The sequence below is a fragment of the Montipora capricornis genome, chromosome 11, assembly GCF_036669925.1.
Source record: "Montipora capricornis isolate CH-2021 chromosome 11, ASM3666992v2, whole genome shotgun sequence".
Taxonomy (NCBI): Eukaryota; Metazoa; Cnidaria; class Anthozoa; order Scleractinia; family Acroporidae; genus Montipora; species Montipora capricornis.
Genome location: NC_090893.1, coordinates 13,302,209 through 13,327,208, shown reverse-complemented (window position 1 = coordinate 13,327,208; position 25,000 = coordinate 13,302,209). Strand labels below are relative to the sequence as shown.

At 38.3% G+C, this 25,000-nt stretch overlaps 3 protein-coding genes and 1 non-coding gene across 4 annotated transcripts in view; 2 read left to right on the top strand and 2 right to left on the bottom strand.

The window, feature by feature from the left end:
• Positions 1-17,165, top strand: part of LOC138022863 (transient receptor potential cation channel subfamily A member 1-like) — a 35,204-nt gene extending 18,039 nt beyond the window's left edge. Inside the window, exons 6-15 of the mRNA XM_068869849.1 lie at positions 7,933-8,006; positions 8,408-8,590; positions 9,129-9,302; positions 10,036-10,182; positions 11,073-11,153; positions 13,053-13,233; positions 13,958-14,018; positions 14,350-14,416; positions 14,706-14,786; positions 15,429-17,165. Coding sequence (XP_068725950.1) covers positions 7,933-8,006; positions 8,408-8,590; positions 9,129-9,302; positions 10,036-10,182; positions 11,073-11,153; positions 13,053-13,233; positions 13,958-14,018; positions 14,350-14,416; positions 14,706-14,786; positions 15,429-15,477 — 1,098 coding nt within the window. The 3' untranslated portion in view covers positions 15,478-17,165. The remainder of the gene's footprint in view (positions 1-7,932; positions 8,007-8,407; positions 8,591-9,128; positions 9,303-10,035; positions 10,183-11,072; positions 11,154-13,052; positions 13,234-13,957; positions 14,019-14,349; positions 14,417-14,705; positions 14,787-15,428) is intronic.
• Positions 118-1,934, top strand: LOC138023662 (adenosine receptor A2a-like). The gene has a single exon (XM_068870705.1). The coding sequence runs from the start codon at positions 452-454 to the stop codon at positions 1,442-1,444; it is 993 nt and encodes a 330-aa protein (XP_068726806.1). The 5' UTR covers positions 118-451; the 3' UTR covers positions 1,445-1,934.
• On the bottom strand, positions 4,871-4,943 carry Trnat-ugu (transfer RNA threonine (anticodon UGU)). Its single transcript has one exon. It is a non-coding gene; the product is annotated as a tRNA-Thr (tRNA).
• Positions 17,166-21,587: 4,422 nt separating the features above from the next.
• LOC138023096 (uncharacterized) overlaps positions 21,588-25,000 on the bottom strand; it is a 44,078-nt gene continuing 40,665 nt past the window's right edge. The window contains exon 14 of the mRNA XM_068870128.1: positions 21,588-21,660. Coding sequence (XP_068726229.1) covers positions 21,588-21,660 — 73 coding nt within the window. The remainder of the gene's footprint in view (positions 21,661-25,000) is intronic.

Here is a 25,000-nt window from a genome sequence, read left to right as displayed (position 1 = left end):
TCTCTCAAAGGCTTTTGGCTTAATTTGCTCGTTGGGTGCAACTTGCAGATTTAGAAAGAATTACGCCACTCCTAAGCTGCCACAGTAAGGAGTGATCAGTAGCTTTACGATGATTTTAGATCGTGTGTACGTCCACTCGTTTGGGTTTAGGGTTACAGCCGGAAGATGTCATCAATAATGAGTCATTTCCAAATTCATTGTCATTAAGAATTTATTTCACTCTACTGGCAAAGAAAGCTGTTAAAAGAGACAGACGTGTACACTGCCCTTAGAATCTGAAAGCTAATATCACCGTTGACAATATTTGCATTTTAAAGTGGCACGCAGGCTGACACGTTTTGGTACCGAATCAAATACCAGTGAGTTGAACAGAAATTGGCTGGCAACGACTACATTCACGCGCTTACAGCTGAGCTTGATACGGACTTTGACTATTACTTGAACAACAGCCATGTCAAATTCGAGTTCTGCAGCCTCGAACATTATCCCTCGAGGCTTTCTGGTATCGCAGATTATTCTGAGCTTTCTTTTGGCTACACCAGCCGTGTTCTCAAACGTTATTTTGCTTTACACGATTCATCGAAGGAAGTTGTGGAGAATGACTGCTACATTGTTAGTGGTCAATTTGAGTGTGTCCGATTTTTTAACAGGGCTGGTGACAGGGTGTGGAAGTCTTTATTATGACATCAATTTATTTCTCGGCCGAACAAGAGGAGAACTGTCGGGATCGCGACTTGTGATAACCTTCGCTGCTGTTGTCACAAATATTGTAGCGTCGTGTACGATATCTGTGATGGCGTTTGATCGTTTATTTGCGGTATCATCCCCTCTTCGCTATAAAATGCGAGTAACTCCAAAGAAGATCAAAGTTTTCATTGCTGTCATCTGGATATATTCGTTTCTGTTTTCTAGTTTAGCAATGGTTTTGCCCCAGAACGTCTTTGTTCTCTTGTATTGCCATCTTCACGTCACACTTCCTATTTTAGTTCTGTCTGCAGTTTACTGGAGAACGTACTACGCCCTACGAAGCCATAACGAACAAGTACGAAACATATCTGGCAGAAGTGATGAACAAATGACAGTTGTACACAGAGAAAGAGAAAGGAGAATGATTTCCGCATTTCTTATTGTTCTGATTTTATTTTATGTCACCTTTGCTCCGCAGTATATTGCTCAAAATATGTTGGTAGCTCAACCGTCCTTCGCATTAAGAGAGAGCTTTCGCTTTTTCCTTTATGTAGCAAATAAGTTTCTTTTGGTGAACTGCAGCTTAAATCCGTTTGTCTACGCGTGGAGAATTCCAAGATACAGGAAAGCGTTCAGAGAAGAGTTTAGAAAGTGTCGTTGCCGGAAGAAAAGGCAATACAATGTGTCAGATGCTTTTCAGATAATTATGCAAGTGTCGTCGACCGAGTCAGATCCAACACAGGGTTCTTCGAGTTAAACGAAAACTTGTCGCACGTAAAGCCACATGAAACACTCGCGAGAGTATACGGAAACTGCTTGACACCGTGAATCGTGCATTTGTCAGTAGTTTGCTTCATTTCGCTACGCCTCATTACGCTTCATTGATAAAAGGGTCAGAAAATCGGTCTGGAGACCCAAATGGCTGAGTTACCCTTTGCGTTATCGAGGAACTATTGTACGGGAGTCTCAACATAACTGAGGGCTTCCTTAATTGTTGGGGTTTTCTATCGAACAAAGTAGAAAAGTGGACTACCGACGAAGATGACAGAGTTGGACAAGCTACTAGATGCTACCATATTAACGGTTGCCTAGAGCCTTCAAGTTGGCAGTATACTATTTAAATTTGGTATTCATTTGTCATTATTTAAGTATTTTACATTCCTCTTATCGAGGATTTTGATGAATCGAGTTGCTTATTTTCCAATGTTGACTTTAGCAGATTAGACTAAAACATTGTTAAATTGTCAGTAGAGTAGCCTTTCTGTTTACGTGATCCGCGATAACTGTATTGGATGATTGAGGACGGTGCACTTATTGGATGTTGGACCAATTTTTTGCATTTCTGTATAATGGGTATATGACTCGGGATTTTTAGTTCTGTAACGGTTTTATCACGCTTTTCGTTGTGCTTCATTTGTTTCCACAAACGTTTTTCGTTAGATTAGCCTTACTGCATTTCAAAATTTCAAAGCAAAAATGAAACAGCTGCGACTTTAACTTACCACCCTTGGTTAGTCCTGAGGGAATTAACCTTTTTTATTAATAAAAAGTAACGTAAAATATTTTCAGAAAAATCTATTCATTCGGAAAGTCTATTCGGTAAGCGTCTTTGATATTTGGTGTCGCGTATTTCCAAATAATGACGGTTTTGGCTCTGTAAATTAATAGGCATCTTAATATCCGGCATCTGGAAAGTTGGCAGAACCTACTCCTGCAGCCAGTATAGCCAAGAGTGCAAATTAGGAAAAAATGGAAAGTATTTAAAATCATCACTTAATCTTCAAATCTAGAATAGTTTTGGCGCTTCCGTGGCATCTATGAACGTCTTATATCTCCTATACTTTGCTTTTCAGTCACGACCCAACACTTGCTGATTAATAATAAATGAGTCCGGCGTTCATTCAAATTAGGATATTCCTCTACAAGTTGGTGTTTGCTAATTCCACGTTATACTTGACTACCATTCCGTGGACTATTATTTCAAACAGGTTGAAATCTTATTATTCTGCCGTCAGTTGACCTTTTAAAGTCTTTCCGTGCATGGCGGCGGCTGCCTGGCAGAGTTCCACTTAACCCTCATGACATTAACTTCATTGTTGAGGCGTTACGTTTTCTTCGTCCTTACACTTACAACGTTTTTTCGTGGCTCCTTAGTTCTATATTTTTGCCTTTTGCGTTATATATCCTCTAATTCTTAACTGTCAGTTTTGACTATTGCCATGAGTATAAAAAAGGAGGAAATGAAGTAATTGAATTGAAAATAGAGCTACGACTTCTACCGAACATGTTTGTTGATAGCGGAAGCAGACGGATCAGATTCCAGCCGATAACACAGATCTAATATCGAGCTTATTCGTATTGCTTATGCGATAGCGATTATATTTCGCAAATAAATTTAAGTGGAACTGTGATAAGGCAGTCTTTGTATCGTTTATAGATACTGAAAGGAAAATATTCACAATACACCTATCCTACTAAGACATATATCATTACAATTAACTGGAATATTTCTAGCAAACGGCCAAAGAATTTTGTGGAATGAAAATTGTTGCTCCTAGAACCTTAAATCATTTTATTATTTTATTATTTCGAACGAAACGGCAACGAATCAATCGAAAAAGAAAAACGGGTTTCTATTTCAGGCTATCCTATTTTATGATTGACAGTTTTTTTTGTCAACACAAGTCAGTTCCAATATCAATCAGGTTATGGATTTGACAGCGATTACGTGATGGAATTGAAGACTTGTGTTCTCTCGATCCTTAAATAGACCGCTTTTGTCGTAGGAGTCGTGATACTTTGGGTCCGGGCCAGATTGCCTCGCAGGCAAAGGCAATCCACATGCTATGTAAGCTATGTGAAGACTGAATTCATTTTTGTCTTAAAAGATGGGAGATATATCATTAGGGTTATGTTTTTCTCGAGAAAAGTGCACGAAGTCGGGTCGATATAGAAACGAAAAGATAACTAAATATATGTCAATAAATATTGCAATTTGGTTATATAGATCGCAGTTTTGGACATAGATATAGGGTATTGTAACATAGATATTTTTAGATATACATAGGCAGAAGCACACGACCTTGAAGTGTGCAACTTGCAACTCTTTTCCTTGGAAGAAAGCTGGGGATTTTAGACACCAATTTTATGCCCAAATATGAATGAAAACCCCGGCTCTTAACCAGAGTCAAACGCTTTAAAGTCATGAGCTTATAGTACTGTAACTCGAAAATAATTCTTGCGATTCGGCATGGAAATATCTGTCTTCGACATTTTGATCCCATTTGACGAGCATGGTTTATACATCAAGTGAAGCTATGATCCTCGCAGTTATGAACGCAATTTTTGCAATTGCGTAGAGAAGCCTGAAAAATTCAGGACTTCAACGGGGTCAGGCTTCTCTATGCAATTGCAAAAATTGCGTTCATAACTGCGAGGATCCTAGCTTCACTTGATTTCATATCCGCAGTTCATATATGATCCATTTCATATATCATTTTATCATAGTTTAGACAGTTGTTGATTCTTTGTCTTTATTTCTTTCAATATTAATTCTGATGTAGAGTCGAGTCTAGGGACATCCCTTACAAAGAGAACGGAATTTTATTTGGAATTAGTGTTAAAATAGTAATTCACAAATCACCACTCACTATCTTCACAATCAATCACATTACTTTTCCCACTACCAATCACAACACAGGCCAGAGCATCACTACATTCTATTAAATTTCCAACCGTGACTGCCAACAGTCCTTCTCAGGACTTCTTTCACCCAGACGATCCAATTCCATCGAGATATGGAACAAGTGTTGGTACCTATTTATGGGAACATTTTCGTTGATCGAGATCCAACTCTCTATCAAAGGCAATGTTTAGTTCACCAACTGCTGTAACTGTGAAAGGTTAAGGTTTTGAATTTGTATCAAAAAAAACTGAAATCGTTTTGGGAATTAATGATAGAAAATCTAGTGAAGAGTTGGGTTGATGGTGATCTTAAGAAGCGTTCGTTTCTGAAAAACGTTGTTACCTTTGTCAAATCGTTTAATTTTATGAAACTTTTGAGCTTGAAATCGCAACAAGTGCGCTTGAAATCGCAACAAGTGAAGCATTATAGTGTTTTTAAACGAGATCGAATGATTAAGATGGAGAATTTCGTTCGGTCGAAAAGGGAAACAAAAAGCAAAGCCCCCGGAGAGATTTGAACTCTCGGCCCCTGGTTTACAAGACCAGTGCTCTAACCACTGAGCTACGGAGGCAACTTCGCTTACGCTATCAACAACTAGATGCTTTATTACTTTCGAAATGCTTCTTGAGAATGAATAGATTACCATAACGACTTTACCGTAAACCGTATATCTGTAATATGTATTACAGATTTCCCTTTTATCGTTATCGAATCTACTTGAATTTCAAAATCCCATTGAAAAAGCGTAGGAATTAGCGGCCGTTCAACGATTTCTTCCGCTTAAAAGGGAAAACTGGAGATAGTTAGCCTGAGACCTCCTCTCGGGCTGACGTTGTCACTAACCTTAATTCTGTCTTCTGTGGTAACGTTTGGTTTATTTGATTGAGAATTTACTCATATTTTTTTGCTTTCCCTCAAATCAACCAATATCCGGAAATGTCAGTCCGATCGCCATTATTTCCATAAGTAATGATTACGTTGGACATCTCCTGACTATTACATGGTGTAATATTCTTAAGGGCTGTGCCAAACGCTCGCAACATTTTATCGCAACATCTTACAACATTGTTGGGCACAACATGTTGCATACGTTTGGCTACCATGTTGGATGATGTTGGATCATATTTGAAAATGGTCAAATTTTTCGTGCAACATTTTGGATGTTGCACTCGTTTGGCCACGTTCACGCCACATTGTTGCAGTAGGGCATGCGCGCTAGGTCCACTTGTTGCGTGTTGCGCGCCAGAGAACTGGGGCACATAAACATCGACATGTTGCGTTGAAAATGTTGCCTGCGTTTGGCCAGCCCGTTCAACACATGTCGCAACATCATGCAACAATAGGGAGCTTAAGCACGCGCGTTTTTGACACGCGGAGGGCAAGCGAAAGTGAGCTGCTTTCCCTTTTTAACTTGTCTTCACACAACCACATTTACATAACTAAATATATTTTCTCTATTAGAGATCATTAGTCTAAAAATCCGGGAGACACCACTGTCCTGGTACGCGAAATGTTCTCTTCCGGTTGCCGTCCGCGTCTCAATGCGCGTGCTTAAGCTCCCTAATGTTGTAAGATGTTTCGTTGAAATGTTGCGAGAGTTTGGCAAGGCCTTTACTTTTCAGACATTGACCTCTTCCATAATGGCTGCCAAATAAAATATTCGTCTGTTTTATTGATAATAAGACTTTCTCGCCTCGCCGCGACGAACAAATTTAAAAAAAAATTTGGTTTCAAAATGAGGGCTGTAGGTCCTCTTAACATGAATACAAAAGAATGAAAAGGTGATCGCCATTTATAGTTTGATGCTAGTCTTGTTTGAAGAACAATTAGCTACTTTCATACAACCCACTATACCATTGGCGGATCTAGACGTGGAGGTAAGGTGTGGGCCCGCTCTCAAACATTTTGTTTTTGCCCTTTCACAGGTTTGGTGTTTTGGTGGCTTTGGTCCAAAAATAAGGGGAGGGCCCGGGTCGCCCGGGCCCCTCCCCTGGATCCGCCATTGTATACATTTGCTTTCCCCACAAATTTTGCATAAACTATTGTTTTCAAATGCACTTGGGAATAGTTGTCAATAGTTTATGCAAGATTTGTGGGGAACACAAAATGCATTGCTGGTTATATGACAGTGGCTAATAGAGCAGCTTTCACCGCAGTGCTTACTTCGACCAATCACAGCAGGTGCAAACAGCGCAATGAATCAATCCAAACTCTTAGTAATTCCATGTAACTTGCTCAAAGCGTGGCTATCTCTGAGTTTTCTCATTGACCAATCAGAATGCTTGGTTTATTACTAATTTTTGCAATGAATAACCTCTTCTTTACTATGTTACCTGAAAAATGTATTTCTCTTAGCCAATCTAATCAGAATGGAGTAATTTTTTCATGTATATTATTAATTAGTTAAGAGGCTCGAAAGCGTTTCAATACTTAGGAAGACTCTCTGTTTACATCGAATAACGATACAACACTGTATCACGTAACAGCAATGTTATGGTACCATATAAAACACCGATTATTTCCAAACAAGATGTGATCATTATTGTGATGTAATAAGTTACCTTGGCAACGGGAAAGCCAGCAGAAACACCTTATATTTTGGATTTAGTTGCTCATATCTCAAAAACGAACTCGGCGAGCCCCCTTTTTTATTGCTGAAAAGTAATTACAAGGCGACGACAAAACTATCGGCAAAATTTGAAAAAATTCTGTCTTGAGGATTCATAGCTGCCTTAAAAAAATCAGAAAATTAAGATAGCTCTGAATCCACTAGACAGAAGTTTTTAAAACTTTGTAGAAAGTTTCATCATGCCCTTCTGATTACTTTTAAGAAATAAAAAAGGAGGGTAACTGAGTTCGTTTTTGAGATATAAGCAACTCATGAAAAAATAAAGGGTGTTTTTCGAGGCTTGCCCGTTGCCACGGTGACATATTACGTCGCAATAATGACTGTATCTTGTTCAGCAATAATTCGTGTTTCATTTGGTACCATAATATTGCTAATACATGATACAACATTGTGGTGCCGATCCTTCTAATAAGAGCGTCACTTGGAAGCGTTGAAACTGGTTCGAGCCTCCTTAAGCACACCGTTTCCGAGAGCGTCTAAATGGAGAGAAAACAATGTTGCGAGAATTACATCAACCAAACAGCTTTCCTAATAGGGGTACAATAAGTAATACAATAAGTACTACAGGAGGTATGTTGAAGCACAAATTTGAAAATGATTAGCTTCTAGTTTCTTCGTGAATACTCCGTTTAAATACTTAAAAAGAAAGAGTATTTGTCAACATCTTATTTCGGTTTTGGTAAGATGAAAGCCAGTGATAGGATAGTCTCTTGAATGTCCGCTTCTTTCTGCTCAGTAAACCTTTGAAAGTATATTATTCGTCGAATGCGTTGCAGATGATTGATCGTGATAAAGACGGGAGAAATATCATTCCTTGAGTTCTTTTACCTTTAGAAGCCAGCAAAAGTAAGCATAAAACTATAGTCTCTGGCATAAACCAGGCTTTTGAGGACAGGCATTATCAGTCTGCCTTTCGTTCACGTTTATTTAGGAAGCAATTCAGCACCCTGTGGTTCGTATGCTTGTCTCAAGGAAGTGGAACAAGTTTGCACATCGTTGGTTTTGGTAAGGACAGTAAACGTTTCACGTACTTGCTTTTGATCTCTGGCCTGGTTATCGCCCATTCAATACCCATCAGTCGACATCTCACGCCTTACCTCTATTTTTCCATCCTTTACTTTCTTCCTACTTTTAATGTTTACCCTTAGATTCCTTCCTATAATCCCTTATCTTTCCTTGTTTGTTGCTTAATATTCTGCCCCATCCAGTTTTCCTTTGAATTCTTATTTCTCCTTTATTCTCCGTTTTTCTTTCGCTGTCCTTTCTTCCCCAATTCTCATCGTATTCTCTTAATTCGTTCCTATTCCCCCACTAATATTTGCGCATCCTAGCCATCTGGCCTGAATTTGAGTTAAATTTCTTTTCCATCCTGTCTCCGTTTAAGTCATTTTTTGTTGTTGTTTCAGCGTTCAGGCAGCATTCTACGTTCTCTTCCTAACTGTGTTGTCCTTTGCGCTTATTCATGGCGCAACCCAAGACGATCCAACACAATACAGCGGCAAAGCCAATGGCCTGCGCTTGTTCTGTGAAGTTCTCTCTATCATTTTTCTTATGTTTTACTTTTTCGAGGAGGTCAACCAAGCGGAACGGTGAGTTAAAAACTAATTTTGCGGCGATTTAAACGATACTGTTATCTGTTGTAAACTAAATGGCTACAACTTCTGCACTGAGTGGTTTTCTGACTGTTTCGAGAAAATCTATCAGCTAAAACCAGTGATTTGTTAGCAAAACCCTAAATCAATCACATGGAGGACGAAAACTTTCTTTATTTTCACGCGCTTAGCCTTGGTTTCATTGTTTTTGAATGCTCATTGGCCGAATGCGTTGATTTCAGCTGTTGTATTGGGCGGAGGAAGAACGTTATCTTCAAACAGGGGCCTACAAAAACCTCGATTTCTAACAAAAATTTTCCAAAAACGGAAAACTTAGACTTCGAAGTATATAATACATTTTATGTTGCCTGAAAACCGAAAGAAATTAAAGAGAAGAAAAACGCGATCCGTGAAAGAATCTCCAAATCCAACAACAGAAAAACCGAGCTAACAAATGGCCGAATCTGAATGTACCAATTTCCGTAGTAAAAGACAAGTTTATAAATTAGCTGTTTTAAAGTTGTCTTTCCTTTAGGGAGTGGCATACTTATTTCAAGGATCCGTATAACTATTTTGACTGGCTCGGTTTGATCTTGACCATCCTTGTGATTCCTCTTCGGTTTGCTGAAAACGATTTTCAATGGAGTGTCGCTGGACTCGGATACTTGTTCAATTTTCTCAGGCTATTTAAGTTTTCCTGCGTAACAAGGTATTATCTTGATACTAAATTGTCTCCTTTATGTATCCCGTGTTCTTAGTATACGAGTTATGTGGGTCGCTCAGCTAGATCTCTGGTCTCAGCGGTTCAAAGGCTGTATAATTTTATGCAGTGGATAAGTCACTATACGGAGTGTAAAATATACTCTATGTTAAACGTTGGGTAAGGTTTTCGCGGCAGCCTTTACTTAGATGTGACAGTACAGTTACATGGGCAAATACTGAAATCTTTACGCAGACTGAAGCTGCTAGACAGTGACTTACCCACCGGATAAAATTATCTGGACTCCAAGTGCAAAGTCCGATAATTACTAATTCCCATTCCAAAAATTTTGCTATTCGCCCTTGTCACACGGCAGCCATATTGTCCCGGAAGACCAAAAAAGCGTTGTTTTACCACGCCAACTCTCAGCCCCATAGTTTGCAGTGCGAGGCTGGTGGTAGAACAAAGCTTTTTTGGGCTCCCGGGACAAGATGGCGGCCGTGTGACAAAAGCGAATTGAAATTGCTCTAATATGTTAAACTCGCTGTGAAAACGAGGCTTAAGTGTCCGACTCGCCTTGAAAACGAGGCTGAGGTGATGTCTGATATATCAAATTAAATTAATAAAACGGCCGTTGAAACAGGACCTGAGAGGATTTATAGAATGCTTGGCCAAACTTTTCAACAGAAAAGCGCTTTGGTTTCGATTAACTGTATTCTAACTCAGTCATTTTTCCTTGAAGAACGACTGGTTTGTACAGCAAGACTCTTGCCAAGATCATATACCGAGACATGTCTCGCTTCTGTGTTGTATTTGTCATCGTGTGTCTTGGATTTTGTGGCTCAATGTACATGGCGCTTAAGGCCACAGGGTCTCAAGAACACTTCAGGTAATTTTATGTCATTTTTATTCCATTTCGAAGTGTTTCTGTTGCGTTCATCCTTGTGAGTTAGTGATGCTTAGCGGGACAGCATAGACGACGATGCCAACTCAAGAAAGTGACTGCAGAACTATAATTATCTCTGCTTAGTTCAGAAAGTGTTTCCTAGGGTCTGTTTATCTATCATGTTGATGGAGATTGTTTTACTGGTCTACGAGTACAGATCACAGAAGGCGTTAACTTTGAAATGAGCCGATTGCATTGCAAATCAAATACATTCTCCCGGCGCTAAGAACAGGTTAACGCGTGCGAACAATTGGTTTCGCATTTGACTGGATGAGAAAGACAGGGCCTTAGCCATTCAATCGCCAATTCCGAATGGGCCCTTTGCAGCTGGCGATCACATGGTACAAAAAACCGCCATACTGGAGAACAAACTGCGCACTGGGACGTCAAAAACAAAGCAATTTAATTTGAATTTTCTTTGTTTTAGATGTCCCAGTGGGCAATTTGCTCTCCAGTATGGCGGTTTCTGCACCATGTGATTGCCAGCTACAAAGGGCCCACTGGAACAGCTGCAGGAAAGCAATCTTCTGCATAATTCTGAATTAATAAGAACAAGTGACAATTTGAAAGTTCTCAAAATTCTTATTATAACTAGAAAAATACTGCAATCCATTTTTGTTTCAGTTTTGCTGTTTTATTCCCTACGCGCGTGGTTGCTATGGCTAGATTACGGGCGCGGCTCCACAGAGTACTCTTTTGGGTAAAATTGTACCCGTCCAATGTGACTCGTGTAATTTTGTTTAATGTAATATAATACAAAACTGTTTTTTTCAACACGTAGTTTCTTTTGTCCTTATTTCTCTTTAATTTCGTTTTGGTCTATTTTTTTTAAGCAATTACGCCTGGTTGATGTTGGCAGCGGTTCGAGCTCTTGCTGAACAACAGCCTGTCGAAGAAGACTATTCTAAATTCAGGTGGAGTACCTTGGGTTACTTAGAAGCCAAGAAAGGACGGCCTTAAGGGCCCACAGACGGATTTTTTGCGCGTTGCTAAGGAAGTGAAATGTTACTTCCGGTAACTGACGTCATCATTATCATGAGCTGACAAGAAACCCACTCACAAGCAAAAGTCACCGCACAAACTGTTGTTTCCATCGAAGGTTTTTCCTCGCCCTTCCTCCCGCTCGTTCTCAGATCAACTGCGCATGCGTAAACGAACTGACTTCCGGTTTGAGAAAAAAGCTAAATTTCCGGCGGTTTTAAATTGAATTAAATTTCTTTTACATGGCACGTTTCACCCCCAAATACAGAATATAGCTAAGCATTGATTTTTTAAAATCATCTTTTTTGAAAAAGTTATGGGTATTTCAGTATTGGTTTATTTGGTTATGTCTTTAAAAAGAACAATTTTCAAAATAAAAAGAAAACCATGCTTGGCTGGATGCAAAAACGAATGCAAATTATCAAACCATCCATTAAATAAAAATTTGGTTTATCAACAGAGTTGATAATGTAAATTGACCACCGTACAGAGATTCTAAAAGCTGACGTTTCGAGCGTTAGCCCTTCGTCAGAGCGAATCGAGGGATTATGGGTTACGTGTAGTTTTTATAGTAGAGTAGGAGCTACGCTATTGGTGGTAACATGGCAACGTGAAAAGTAGGAATATATTAGTTAAATGAAAAGCGTTCATTAATACCGTGAGGATTAAGGGTGCCGATTTGAAAGATGAATTTTTGTTCCAGATTCTTGCGGCTTTCCGTCGTACCTAGATGTAGGGAAAGGCCGCAGATAGCCATGTGTTTTTTGGAGTGGTTAGGCAGATTAAAATGGCGAGCGACTGGCTTGGATGCATCCTTGTCATTCTTCTCAACATCGCGAAGGTGTTCGCGGAATCGGTCACCTAGTCGTCTACCTGTCTCACCAATGTATAATTTATTGCATAACGTACAGGTTATGCAATAAATGACATTTGCGGAGGTACATGTGAAACGATCGGTGATCTTAACAGATCGCTTAGGTCCCGATATCTTGCTAGTGTTAACAATGAAAAGACAAGTTTTGCATCGTGAGCGCGCGCATTTGAAAGTGTTCATCTTTCAAATCGGCACCCTTAATCCTCACGGTATTAACGAACGCTTTTCATTTAACTAATATATTCCTACTTTTCACGTTGCCATGTTACCACCAATAGCGTAGCTCCTACTCTACTATAAAAACTACACGTAACCCATAATCCCTCGATTCGCTCTGACGAAGGGCTAACGCTCGAAACGTCAGCTTTTAGAATCTCTGTACGGTGGTCAATTTACATTATCAACTCCGTTGATAAACCAAATTTTTGTATACTACTTCCCCACCGACGCAGCACCACAGTTTCTTTAGAAACTACCCCTTTTGCGTAGCATGGAGACAAATTTAGAGTTTTCTTTTATTGGTCACGTGACCATGGGCGTGGTATGATTGTCATATTTAGGGTCATTGGCTTACAAAAGTTGGAAACTGACCAAAATAATGCCCAATTCTCTCAAATTACTTAATCATTACATCCTTACCAACGTACCCCCAAAAATATGTCAGTGGGCCCTTAAAACATGATTAAGTTAAAGAATAAAAACCACGGGCGTTACCCTAGCGTCAGGGGTCAGTTCGCTAAGGTGCAGAACAGAAATCTCCTGTGAAACACCGGAGGGTATCGGCACTTAGTTTTGAGAGAGTCGTGTTTGAAATTAAATTGTAAAGATCGTTTCTGCTAGTTTGATCTTGTTCCCGTGTAGGGCGACTCCTCATTCCTGAATGTCCCCACGTTAAGGTTACACCGGGATGAATTTTAAACTGCTATAATGTAGAAAAAGTTCTTTTGTTTCTCATCAGGTGGCTTGCCATTCTTATTCTTCTGTCCTACATGGTGATGGTGATTGTGATTCTATTGAATATCCTTATCGCCCAGATGAGTTACACTTACAGCGAGGCCAAGAGAACAGCAAAGCTACAATACGCGATCGACACTATGCGGATAGCTACTCGCTTGGAATACAGTAGATTTGCTAGATGGGTAAGTACTAACTGTCCAGTTTCTTTCTTTTTAATGGCAGCACTTAATTAGGATTTCATCTGCAGTCTCTTAAGGCAGAACCACCTTGAACAACATAATAAACAGCGTCACCGGAAAGTATATTTCCGTAACTTGGAGTGGTCACAGTCTAAGGTTTAATCCACAAACAAAAGAAAGCTGAAATCACTTTGTACAACATAATAAGTATGGGTAATCAAATGGTGACGAGTGAAATTAGGGAATAATTTCACGCGCCTTTTGTCCAAAATCAAATAATTTCACGCAATTGACAAATAACGTTCATAAGACGCCATTTTGGCACTGTCGGAAAAGTTCCCATGTTAACATTGTAATTACGCATGTGAATTTATAGATTAACGCTGAAATTTCGCGCCAAAAGTAAAGAGTAATTTGTCAGCCCATGTTATTAACCGCATTACAAGAAAGTACTGCGTATTTGAATGATTTTGAATAATTAGACTCTCAAGGCAAGGAGATCATCCACAGACTAAGTTAATTGTTAATTTCAGCTTACAGTGTCCCCAATTAGTGCTCCAGCGCTCGAACGACTAGGCACTTAAATAAAGTTCCTTTCCTTTTAGACTCGAAGATTCGAACCACCTTGTTAAGTATAATAAAAAGGACCACAGAAAATTCTAGTTAACTCGTCTGGGTTTTCTTTGCGATATGACAAGGTGGGTAATACGGTTTTTGTTTTGTTCAGAACTTAAGGGTGAAAAGTTATAAAGATGGCGACTGGATCAGTGAAAAGGAATTAGCAAAGGGTAAACATTGACTTTTAACTTCAATACGAAAACAGTGTAATTACTTCTGTGTTGTGCCAGAGATAAACCTCTTTGTTTAGCAACCTTGAAAAGAGTAATTTCGTGCAACTCTTTCCGAGGTCATCATGCTGTTGTTCTGTGTCTTTTTCTGTGACTTGACGAAACCATTTTCCAATTATCCATCCCCTCTCCCACTCCTTCCCTACCCTCGGAAGCAAAATGACTGAATCGTTTTGGTGAAATCCGTACAATTTTCATTATTTTTCAAGAAAAATTATATAAGCTCAGTGAATACGCAGAATCGCTGATTATTGGCGATTGTGTCTCTTAGAAATGCTGGAGTATAGCGACGACAGCCATCCGTGGGAAACTATAGAAGAAAAGTTGACAAACATCAGGTAAGTAACACAGTAACATTTGCAGGTCGAGAGCAGGCGAGGTTTGCTGTAGATTCTATTAAATTGTCGCCCCTTATAGCATCAAGTGAAAGGAAAGTCCCATTTATTTTAATGGTCCAACAGGAGGATCTCATCTTGAAGTTCAAAGACAAATCAAACTGCTCAGCAAGAACCCCAGAAACGAGAACCACCTTGACGATCAAACCTTCCCCCAATAGCAGTCACTAATTATTTCAATCGTAAAACTGTTGTTACTGAAATTACTAGGTTTTTATTCCATTCATTTTAGGAACCTTATGAGAAAAGTAGTGAAAAGAGAGAAGGAAACAGACCCACTGGAGAGCATTGATGACAAGTTGGCCAATATAACGTGAGTAAATATTTACAGCGGTTTCCATTGAGTACCATTCAGTACAAATCAAAGTATTTACTTTGACCAATTACAACAGTAGACGCGGCCGATCAAATGAGCCAACAGCTCGTGTTTTGAGCGGGAAAGCGCATTTATAAGTCACCTCTGGTTGGCTGTAAATTTGCGTAGGCAAAGGTATCAAGATGTCTTGAAAGTTCTCAAAGTTGAGCGAGCCTTTAGGCGAGTCCAGTTTGAGAACTTGAAACAATCAGGAGTAGCTAAAAGAAGCACGTAGTGCGAGAATAAAGTGTGATTTTTTTCATTCAGCAATGAAAAACGTTCATCCATTTGTTTTAGATTTCGCCCGTCGTTTTTATTTAAAATAGCAATTGACTACTCCGTGTGCTAGCCACAGTAGCTTTCTTGGCAGAGTTCACATTTGGGATAAATCGTACTACTCTCGTCCAATCAGAATCAAGTAACTTTCTTGAGTGAATCATTACTCGGGAATTTAAAAATCAATCTTGAAGCGTGATATAGATGAAACATCAAAGCAATTTTTTTTCAGCTCTCCTTTGAAAATTGCCCTTTTTGGTAAAAGAACACACAACACCCCGCTCAAACACAGCGAGATGTTTACGATTTGTTGTTGTTTCATAGGAAAATCGTCGAGAAGATTCCACTTCTACCAGAAACCCATGACGTGTGAGCCAGCGATGTGTTCTCTCAGGTGTCTTTTACAAGAGTTGCCCCAACCTAAAGCAAACAATGTCAAGCCCAGTCTCCGGAACCGAGTTGCCCGAAGCGTCCTCACTTGGCGTTTGCTCATGCAAGCACATTACTCTCAATGATGTTGCTAGGTGGCATAATCCTGAAAAGTATTTGTTCACGAATACTTGAGAACAATTTTTAAAGAATTTTCTTGCTGTTAACACCAATCTTTCACCAGCGTGACAAACGGAATTGGGTGATTGTTAAAACAATAGTTAATTCGCTATTTAAAGGAAACCTCTACTCTTTTATAGAATACGTTTAAACCAAAGGAAATTATGTTTACAAGCAAATTTGCGCTGCAAGGGTCGGACGTGCCTCGAGCAGCTCTGCAGGTATTCTTATAATCAGTTAACTCCAGCCAAATCGACCGAATTGGAATTCTGAGTCACCAAGCCCCAAGATCCAAAATTCCATTGTTAAAATATTCAGAGATCATTTTGTCCACTTTAAAAGGAGCCTTTTCATTTCAAACTCTCAGAATACACGTAATATGTTCTATTCTTCGAATTACATATGGTTTTGGTCAAAGAAAGTCATCCCTGTCTTAAAGTGCTACTAAGACGAATTTTTTTACTTTCCGTGATCGTTGAAGGCCAATAAACACGCATGCCAAATTTGAGTTCGAAATTCCCAATGAAAATGCACTTTTTCGATGCATGTTTTTCGTGACTGAGCGTCCGGCATTACTCAAACCAAATATTGTCCAAAGCAAGACCTCAGGCAGTCCGTGACGTCATCTTTCATCTAAACCAAAGTGCTCTGAGAGGAAGTTCGGGCCCTACACGTGAAAAAAGGGATATTCCTTGGTGAATGCTCATCGTTTAAGGCCTGAATATTGATACAATAGAAATTGGTTAATGACCTTTTGGAGGTCGAAACTCACGTTTTCCCGAGTTAGGCCAGGCTGCTGTTGGTTGGCCTATTAACCGAATTCCATCATTGTTAAAATATCCAGAAGTCACTTTTCTCAATTTTAAAAGGAGCCTTTTCATTTCAAACTCTCAGAATATACTTAAAATGTTCCATTCTTAGAAATGAATATGATTTTTGTCAAAGAAAAGCCTCCTTTTCTTAAATATTTAAAGGGGCTAGGTCACGCAATTTTAGGCAATTTCAGCACTGATCGAATGGTCATAGAATTAACTACAATATCAAAATAAATGTTCAAAACTATAGAATAACTCTAACAAAACACGGGGAAGCCAAGAAGGGACATGGATGGACAAAACTGGAGAGGATTGAAATGGATTGAATTTGGGTAGATTTGAAAAACATCGGCCCACCTTTTTTCAAATTTATATCAGTCTATATCAAAATGTCATTTACAAAGCTGGAAAATCATTCTCAGTTGTTTGTGGCTGTGATTTTGCAAATGAAAGACTCTTGCTCTGCCAATTTGACGTTCAGAGCTCATAATTAAGAAAATTAAACAAAATTACCTAAAATAGCGTGACCTAGCCCCTTTAAGCCTGAATATTGAAACAATAGAAATTGGTTAATGAGGTTTTGGAGATCCAAACTCAAGTTTTCCCGAGTTATACCAAACTGCTGTTGATTGGCTCATTAACCACATTGTATTGTTAATATATTCATTTCAGAGGTCATTTTCTCCACTTTAGAAAGAGTCTTCATTTCAAACTCTCATAATATATTTAATACGTTCCATTATTAGAACTGTCTTTTTTTTGGTCAAGGAAAGTCCTCCTTTTTCTTAAATATCAAAGGCTGGATATTGAAACAATACAAATTGGTTGATGAACTTTTGGAGGTCGAAACTAACGTTGTTCCGAATTATACCAAACTGATGGTTGGTTGTCTCGTTAACCGAATGCCATTGTTAAAACATCCAGAGGTCATTTTCTCGACTTTAAAAAGAGCGTTTTAGTTTTAAAACTCTCAGAATATTTTTAATATGCTCCATTGTTAGAAATGTGTGTGATTTTGGTCAAATAAAACCCTCCTTTCCTTAAATACTTAAATAATAAGGCCTGAATATTGAAACAATAAACTGGTTAATGAGCTTAATTTTGGAGATCCAAACTCACGTTTTTCCGAGTTAGACCAAACTGCTGTCGGTTGGCTCATGAACCGAGTTCTATATTGTTCAAACATTTAGAGGTCATTTTCTCCACTTTAGAAAGAGTCTTCATTTCAAACTCTCATAATATATTTAATACGTTCCATTATTAGAAATTTTTAAGTTTTTGGTCAAAGAAAACCCTTCGTTTCTTAAATATTCAAGCCTGAATATTGAAACAAGGGAAATTGGTTAATGAACTTTTGGAGGTCTAAACTCACGTTTTCCCGTGTTTACTGAACTTCTGTTGGTTGGCTCATTATATTGTTAAAATATTCAGAGGTCACTTTTTTCCACATTAAAAAGAGCCTTTTCATTTAAAACTCTCAGAATATATTAAATACGTTTCTTTCTTAGAAATGTATGTGGTTTTGGTCAAAGAAAGTCATCCCTGTCTTAAATATTAAGGCCTGAATATTGAAACAATAGAAATTGGTTAATGAGCTTTTGGAGATCCAAACTCACTTTTTTCCGAGTTAGACCAAACTGCTGTCGGCTTCCTCATTAACCGAGTTCTATTGTTTAAATAATCACAGGTCATTTTCTCCACTTTGAAAACAGCGTTTTCATTTCAAACTCTCAGAATATACTTAATATGTTCCATTCTTCGAAATACATATGGTTTTGGTCAAAGAAACTCATCCCTGTCTTAAATATTAAGGCCTGAATATTGAAACAATAGAAATTGCTTAATGAACTATTGGAGGTCCAAACTTGCGTTTTTCCGAGTTAGACTAAATTGCTGTTGGTTGGCTCATTAGCCAAATTCTATTGTTAAAATATTTAGAGGTCACTTTGTCCACTTTAAAAAAAACGTTTTCATCCAAAATTCCAAGAATATATTAAATAAGTTTCATTCTTCGAAATGTATATGTTTTTGATCAAAGAAAACCCTCCTTTTCATAAATATTAAAGTGTGAATATTGAAAAAATAGAAATTGGTTAATGAACTTTTGGAGCCTGCCCAAACTCACGTTTTTCCAAGTTATCCCAAAATGCTGTTGGTTGGCTCATCAAACGAATTCTATTGTTAAAATATTCAGAGGTCATTTTGTCCACTCTAAAAAGAGCCTTTTCATTCAAAATTCCAAGAATATATTGAATAAGTTTCATTCTTTGAAATGTATGTGATTTTGGTCAAAGAAAATTCTCCTGTTCTTAAATATGAAGGCCTGAATATTGAAACAATAGAAGTTGGTTAATGAACTTTTAGAGGTCCCAACTCACGTTTTTCCGACTTAGACTAAACTGCTGTCGGGTTGGCTCATTAACCGAGTTCTATTGTTAAAATATTCAAAGGTAATTTTGTCCACTTTAAAAGAAGCCTTTTCATTCAAAATCCTCAGAATATATTTAATAAGTTCCATTCTTTGAAATGCAGACGTTTTGGGTCAAAGAAACTGCTCCTATTCTTCAATATTTAGGCCTGAATATTGAAACAATAGAAACTGGTTAATGAACTTTTAGAGATACAAACTCACGTTTTTCGGAGTTAAACCAAACTGCTGTCGGTTGGCTCATTAACCGAGTTCTATTGTTAAAATATTCAGAGGTCATGTTCTCCATTTTAAAAGGAGCCTTTTCATTTCAAACTCTCAGAACATAATTAATATGTTTCATTCTTCGAAATATATGTGATTTTGGTCTAAGAAAATGCTCCTGTTCTTAAAAATATTAAAGCCTGAATATTGAAAGAATGGAAATTGATTAATTAACCTTTTGGAGGTCCAAGCCAAACTGCTGTTGGTTGGCTCATTAACCGAATTCCATTGTTAAAATAGTCAGGTCATTTTGTCCACCAAACTCTCAAAATGTATTTAATATGTTGCATTATTCGAAATGGATATCGTTTTGGTCAAAGAAAGTCATCCCTGTCTTAAATATTAAGGCCTGATTATTGAAATAATAGAAATTGGTGAATGATCTTTTGGAGGTCGAAACTTGCGTTTTTCCGAGTCAGTAGAATATATTTAATATATTCCAGTCGTTCAAATGTGTATGACTTTGGTCAAAGAAAATCCTCCTTTTCTGAAGATTATTACCTGAATATTGAAACAATAGAAATTGGTCAATCAGCTTTTGGAATTCCAAAATCGTGTTTTTCCCACTTCGACCAAACGTCTGTTGCTTAGTTCATTTACCGAGTTTTGTTTAAATTCACCTCATTTTCTCCACTTTAAAAAGAGCCTTTTCGTTGCAAGCTCTCAGAATATTTTTAATATTTTTCATTCTAAAAATGCATAAGATTTTGGTAAAATAAAATCCTCCTTTTTCTTAAATATTAAGGCCTGAATATTAAAACAATAAAAATTAGTTAATAAGCTTTTAGTGGTCCAAAGGCACGTTTTCCGAGTTAGACTAAACTGCTGTTGGTTGGCTCATTAACCGAGTTCTATTGTTAAAATATTCACAGGTCATTTTCTTCACTTTGACGTAACCTAATGCCTGACCTGCTTGCTAATCGCCCTTTCTCGCAGTCGGAGACTGAATTACTAAGGGCGCAGCTCAACGAGGTCGGACCGAAGGAGCAGTGCTGCCGGCTAGGCGCTCGGCCCCTGAACACGACCCATGTATGACCTCGGAGCACAGCAGCACAGCCTGATGGAATAGGCCCGGAGTCGATTTTGATGAGGGAGGAAAACCGGATACCCGGAGAAAAACCCTCCGAGTCAGATTGAGATCGACTGAAATTCAGCCACATACGATCTCGGGGCCGAGAGTTGAACTTTAAAAAGACCTTTTTTATTTGAAAGCCTCAGAATGTATTTAATAATATGATCCATTCCTAGAAATGTATATGTTTTTGGTCAAAGAAAGTCCCTCTTTTCTTAATTATTTAAGCATGAATATTAAAACAATATAAATTGGCCATAAAACAATAGAAAGAGTCCATTAGCCAAGAGTAAGAATCTGGTATCAGGTTTGTCCCCATCAGCGTCAGAAAAGTGTTCATTTTAAAATCAAGTTCTGCGGGAAAATAAACAATAGACCAAATTGGTTAACTCTCAATGTTGTAGCCAATTTAAATCTCACGGAGTTACGGCCCCGTCCACACGTATCCGGAGATTTTTGTATCCGCACATTTTTTTAATGCGGATACAAAAATCTCCGGCCGGATACGTGTGCACGGGGCATAAGATTCTTTGTGTTTGTATTTGCATTTTAATGAAGCATTCACATTTAAATCATACGGAAATACATGGAACAAAACTTTTTATTCCCAAAGGAATTGGGTACAACATTGAATTAGCCGATTTGGTCTATCCGTGAAACTAGGTTTTCAAGATAGACACGTTTCTGGCGCCGATGAGGACTAGGGCAATTTGGGTAAATCTTACTCTTGGATGATGGACTCTTGCATTAACCGATTTCTACTGTTAAAATATTCAAGGGAAAGTATACGCGAAATGGCCACTTACATGATACTTTCAAGGAGATATCTTTTCTTGTCTAATCTCACAAATGTGACCGCTGGTTACATGACTGAAAACACACTCGCCTTTGGCAAACCACAACACTTCATCACCCCCAGTTTTCCAATGTACTTTATCTAAAAGTATTATTAAGAGTAATGATCCGAGCTTGGGCAGTCGCACTCACATCTTGTTTTCTGAAATGTCTTTGATGATTTTACCAATCATGTTTGACCTCACATTGCACATTTCAATAACTTACAACATTAAACGTTCAAATCATGCTGAACTTGAAGTCTCCATGCTCCGTAGATAATTCAAAATGCAGTTAAGGAAACATTTAGATAAACGAAAAATGTTAACTGTAAAAGCTATCGCTTGAAGACGAACAGTTGAAGGGTCAGAGTTTTCCCACTAGTCTCTCCTGAAAATACTTTAAAGTCACACAGGTGAAGCATTCTTCTAAAAAATACCTTACTTTGTTTCAATTTTCAAATAAATATAAGTTTTTAAAATAAAGATAAACTGATTTGTACGCGACATCACAATATTTTCCTATCCACAGCAAAGCGTCCGAGGTTGTGGACTATTACCCGACCCTTTTCGCACCACTTTTCTCATCAAATCCCTAAAAAATGAACGAAAAACAGTGAGGTTAAGCACTGAAATTTCGAGATATTACTGTTTGATAATTTCACCCAAAACGTCTTAATTTACTGCCCATAGGCCTAAACAGTAGTTTAGATGATATTCAATTTATTCAAATCGCGTAAAAGCGAGTTTCGACTCTCTTATTTGCCATCGTGCGTATCGCAGGCCACACGGAGCCAGGTTTGGTTTCTAACGCCCGTAGGGAATTTTTCTGGCCTTCTATTAAGCTCAGTAATGGCGAAATAATAATAACTGGCTTCGCAGCAAATGTGTTGTTGAAGTTGGAAAGATCAGCGTGAACCACCGAAGCAATCTGGAATATGAGCGACTGCCAAGCCCCGTTGGCAAGTTTACCAACACATCTTTCCTGGAAATAAAAGCCTTTATCGCCTTTTTCTGTTGAGGGAAAAGCTTAGAGACCCCAAACACGCCGCAAGCTCTCTCCAAAGCACCGTCAATATCTACATCAAGATTTCTGGCATCTTCTGACATGCTGTCTTCACCTGAGGCACGTTCCTTAAATTCCTCAGGTTTGTGAAAATATACCATTCCCTGTTATTGGTGGGAATCAGACAATGTATATAACGTCAGGAAAAAGACTTCCAACGAAGTAAATCAGACGGGGAAGGGAGTAGAGTGCGTGACACGAGTGACCTGGACCGTCTTAGAATCAGGCCAGAGAAAGGTCCGTGGGTGATAAAAGAACTGCCAAATTTTCACTGTAATTCTGACCCTGAATATAATTAGCATTACTTTACATAAAATATAATATACATGATAATATACAGACAATCCATGGGGTTGTGTGAAAAACCTTTTAAACCAAAAAAAACAACATTCTTTTTACCCGGTTTCACTTTCATAAGGGCCGGGCAAACGGCTTCGACATTCTCTCAGAACTTTCGTTCGATTTTGTTGGACGAAGTTGACTCCTGGGGTGGGGAATCATCAACGTTTGATTCAACACGCGGTTGTTACCATGGATACGTCATTGAGAGACGGATTAGTGCGCATGCGCATGCACAACAATGTTGAAAGTGAGGGGCAAACCGCTTCAACTTCATTTCAACATTCACGACAAGAAAAGAAATGTTGAATGATTGTTGAAGCAAAGTATACAACACCGACTCAACTTTGATTCAACAACGGTTGAAAGGGGTGCGGGCAAATGGTTCTACAGACATAAAGATATTGATACTTTAAAACATTACATAAACGTTCAATTAAATAATGTAAATATATGGCTCTGCTCTCACTAAAAACAGAAAAATCAAGCTTCGTCATACTTCACCCCCCTCAGAAAAACGATAACTGGTGATTTCAGTCTGATAATAAATAACGTGTATTAAATACCGTGGTGCCTTTATTGACTCAAATTTATCATGGAAGTTACAGGTCAAGTAAATTTCAAAAAAGTTGAAGATAAGTCTTGAAATACTTCCTAAAATCCGTTATTATGTAGACATCACTATCCTAATTAGCCTACATTATGCTCTGATAGACCCTTTTTTAATCTATAGCCTGGGGCAACCATAATCCAACTACTTTACAACCTCTCTCTGTTTTACAGAAAAAAGCATTGCGCCTCATAACATTCTCAAAATTCCATGAGCACTCAAGTTCTTTTTTTTAAATTAAATATTAAATTACATGATCTGCTCTCCTATCAAATTCTACTATTTATGTATAGATTTAAAAATAGATTATTACCTCTTGTTTTTGATACCTTCTTTTCTGAAGTGAGTGAGATTCATCAATAAATTACAAGATCTGCTGCGAAGCACTCACATTACCTTCCCATAGTTAGAACGAACTATGGGAAATTTAAGGTGATTCATTGGTTTTGCATTGCGCAACCCTACTGCGCATAATTTCTTGCGTCATTGGCGCGCGCAGTAGGGCGGGGCACATTGATAAAATGGCCGATTTCATTGACGCAAGGAGTGATCCGTCAAGGAATGGCTATTTTCTCCTGAACGGGTACGGTGAACTCCTTTTTGTATTTCATGTATTGGCTGAGAACAATGTCTTCATGGAGTAGAGAAAAATCAGCAAAAATCTATGGCCAGTTTTTTCGCGATTTCATAAAATCGTACGGAAGGAGCCATTACGAGTCGAACAGCCCACACTAAAGTTAAATCTATTTTGGAGTGTTCAGTACTCAGAAAGGCATTCTAATACATTTTTCAGGTACGTACTTGAATTAACCATAGAATGACACTACGCTCTGCTTTATATGTTAGATTAAATTTATAAAGACTTAACTATTATAGGGTGATGTGAAGTGCTAGTTTTATACCCATATGAACCATGTGAGCGTTGGCCCTACTGATGGAAATGGGCCCACACAACGACAGAGAAAAACTCTGACCAGGGTGGGAATTGAACCCAAGACCTTCTGGTTAGATCACCGCTGCTCTATTGAATGAGCCATAAGGTCAGACGGGAGCAGGCCGTGGGAACTGAAGATGTAAATGTCACGGCAATGAATCGAGCTAAATTTGTCCAACATTGGGGGTGCGCGGCAATTGTCAAAGTAGCTCAAATAGCCGTATTCGTCTGCGTCGTACCATGGAATCGAGCAGGATGACTCCCTCCTTTTTATTACATCTTTACCATCTCCTTGACATGTTACAACAGTGTGCGAAGCTTCATCGGAAATCTATGACAACTTCTATTTCTAGGGAATCACCTTAATATACGATGTCGGGCGCCTATCATCTGGAATTAAATTAAAGAACAGATTAGGGGTGCGTTTTTCTGGGATATTCTAAAACCGGATTTCTGATCTCGGATCTCAGTCAGAAAAACGCAAAATCCGAAAAAGGATTATTTTCCATGACAACGCAAACAAACAAACCCAGAGTTGCGCGCAAATTTTAAAAACAAAAAAAATTAGCAGTAAAGTTTGTTTTGGAGAAATTCTTAAATGAAAATGCCATCAGAAAAAAAATACCTTAGCGATCGATAAAAAGAAATCACGAAAAACATAAAACACTTTAGATCACTTTATTTATAGGATGCATAATTACAGTAGAAAAAACGTTACTCTCCCTTATGGCCCTGTTAAACTAAATACCAATAACGAAAATACTAAATTAACAAATTACTCAAATACTAAAATATTAAGGTACTAGACTATTACAATACTAGAATACTAGGGTACAAAATGCTAAAATACTAATTAAGAAGTAGAAATACTGTAAAACTAGAGACTAAAAATGTCACCGAATAAGCTAAGAAACGTCAATCTTGAAGGTGTCAGGCGTAAATTCGCACATTATTAAATCAAAGTAACTTCTTCTGAATTTTTTTGC

Bases quoted from the DNA above. Each gene is read 5' to 3' on its own strand.
- LOC138023662 (XM_068870705.1), top strand. From the start codon at position 452: ATGTCAAATTCGAGTTCTGCAGCCTCGAACATTATCCCTCGAGGCTTT.